Source organism: Eurypyga helias, unplaced genomic scaffold (assembly GCF_000690775.1).
Source record: "Eurypyga helias isolate BGI_N326 unplaced genomic scaffold, ASM69077v1 scaffold34888, whole genome shotgun sequence".
Classification (NCBI taxonomy): Eukaryota; Metazoa; Chordata; class Aves; order Eurypygiformes; family Eurypygidae; genus Eurypyga; species Eurypyga helias.
Window position 1 is genome coordinate 719 of NW_010266875.1, and position 608 is coordinate 1,326.

Sequence of the window (608 nt, forward strand, 5' to 3'; positions counted from 1 at the left end):
TCCTGACTCCGGCACAAGCGGTTTTTTGGGCAGATCCAACACCGATGCGCACAGCATCCCCCAGGTCTCGGAGGAGGGGGCCGGGGCGGGTCGCAATGCCGCTCGGCGCTGCCCTGTGAGCAAAATCCTGGTGACAAACCCCTCGAGAGGCTGACGGAGCCGAGAGCTCTTGGGGCAGAGCAGCACCTGGTCCCCGCCGTCCCGTGTCCCCTCTCCGCTTGACACCAGCAGCGCTGTAGGGCCAACGATGGTCTTGCACCAACACCCCCCCCGCAGCAGCCGATTTCATCCTGGGGGGGTTGGGACTGCTCGTGGTGGCGACCCTGGATTTCTCCCGCAGGTGCCAATCGAGGGTTTGTTCCGTGGCGCCGGAGCTGTCAGCTCTGCCTGGCAGGTATGCGACGGGGACTTCCCAATTTCCAGCTGCAAACCGTAACTCTTCTCAGAAATCTTTTTCGGATGGTGCACGTCAAAAAATGACCAAAGTGTCCTTTGTCTTTCAGGAAAAATGTCAGACGGTTTCTCTGTAAGTATGGTTTTCTTGGGAAAAGTGGGAGATGCAATTGGCTTGAAGCAGGGACCTTCGGCTGGGCCGGGAGCGCAGCGCA

The 608-nt window shown here is 59.7% G+C and overlaps 1 protein-coding gene across 1 annotated transcript in view; it reads left to right on the forward strand.

The window, feature by feature from the left end:
- The first annotated feature begins 508 nt into the window (after nt 1–508).
- LGALS3 (lectin, galactoside-binding, soluble, 3) overlaps nt 509–608 on the forward strand; it is a 1,910-nt gene continuing 1,810 nt past the window's right edge. The window contains exon 1 of the mRNA XM_010157245.1: nt 509–526. Within this exon, the coding sequence (XP_010155547.1) occupies nt 509–526 (18 nt within the window). The remainder of the gene's footprint in view (nt 527–608) is intronic.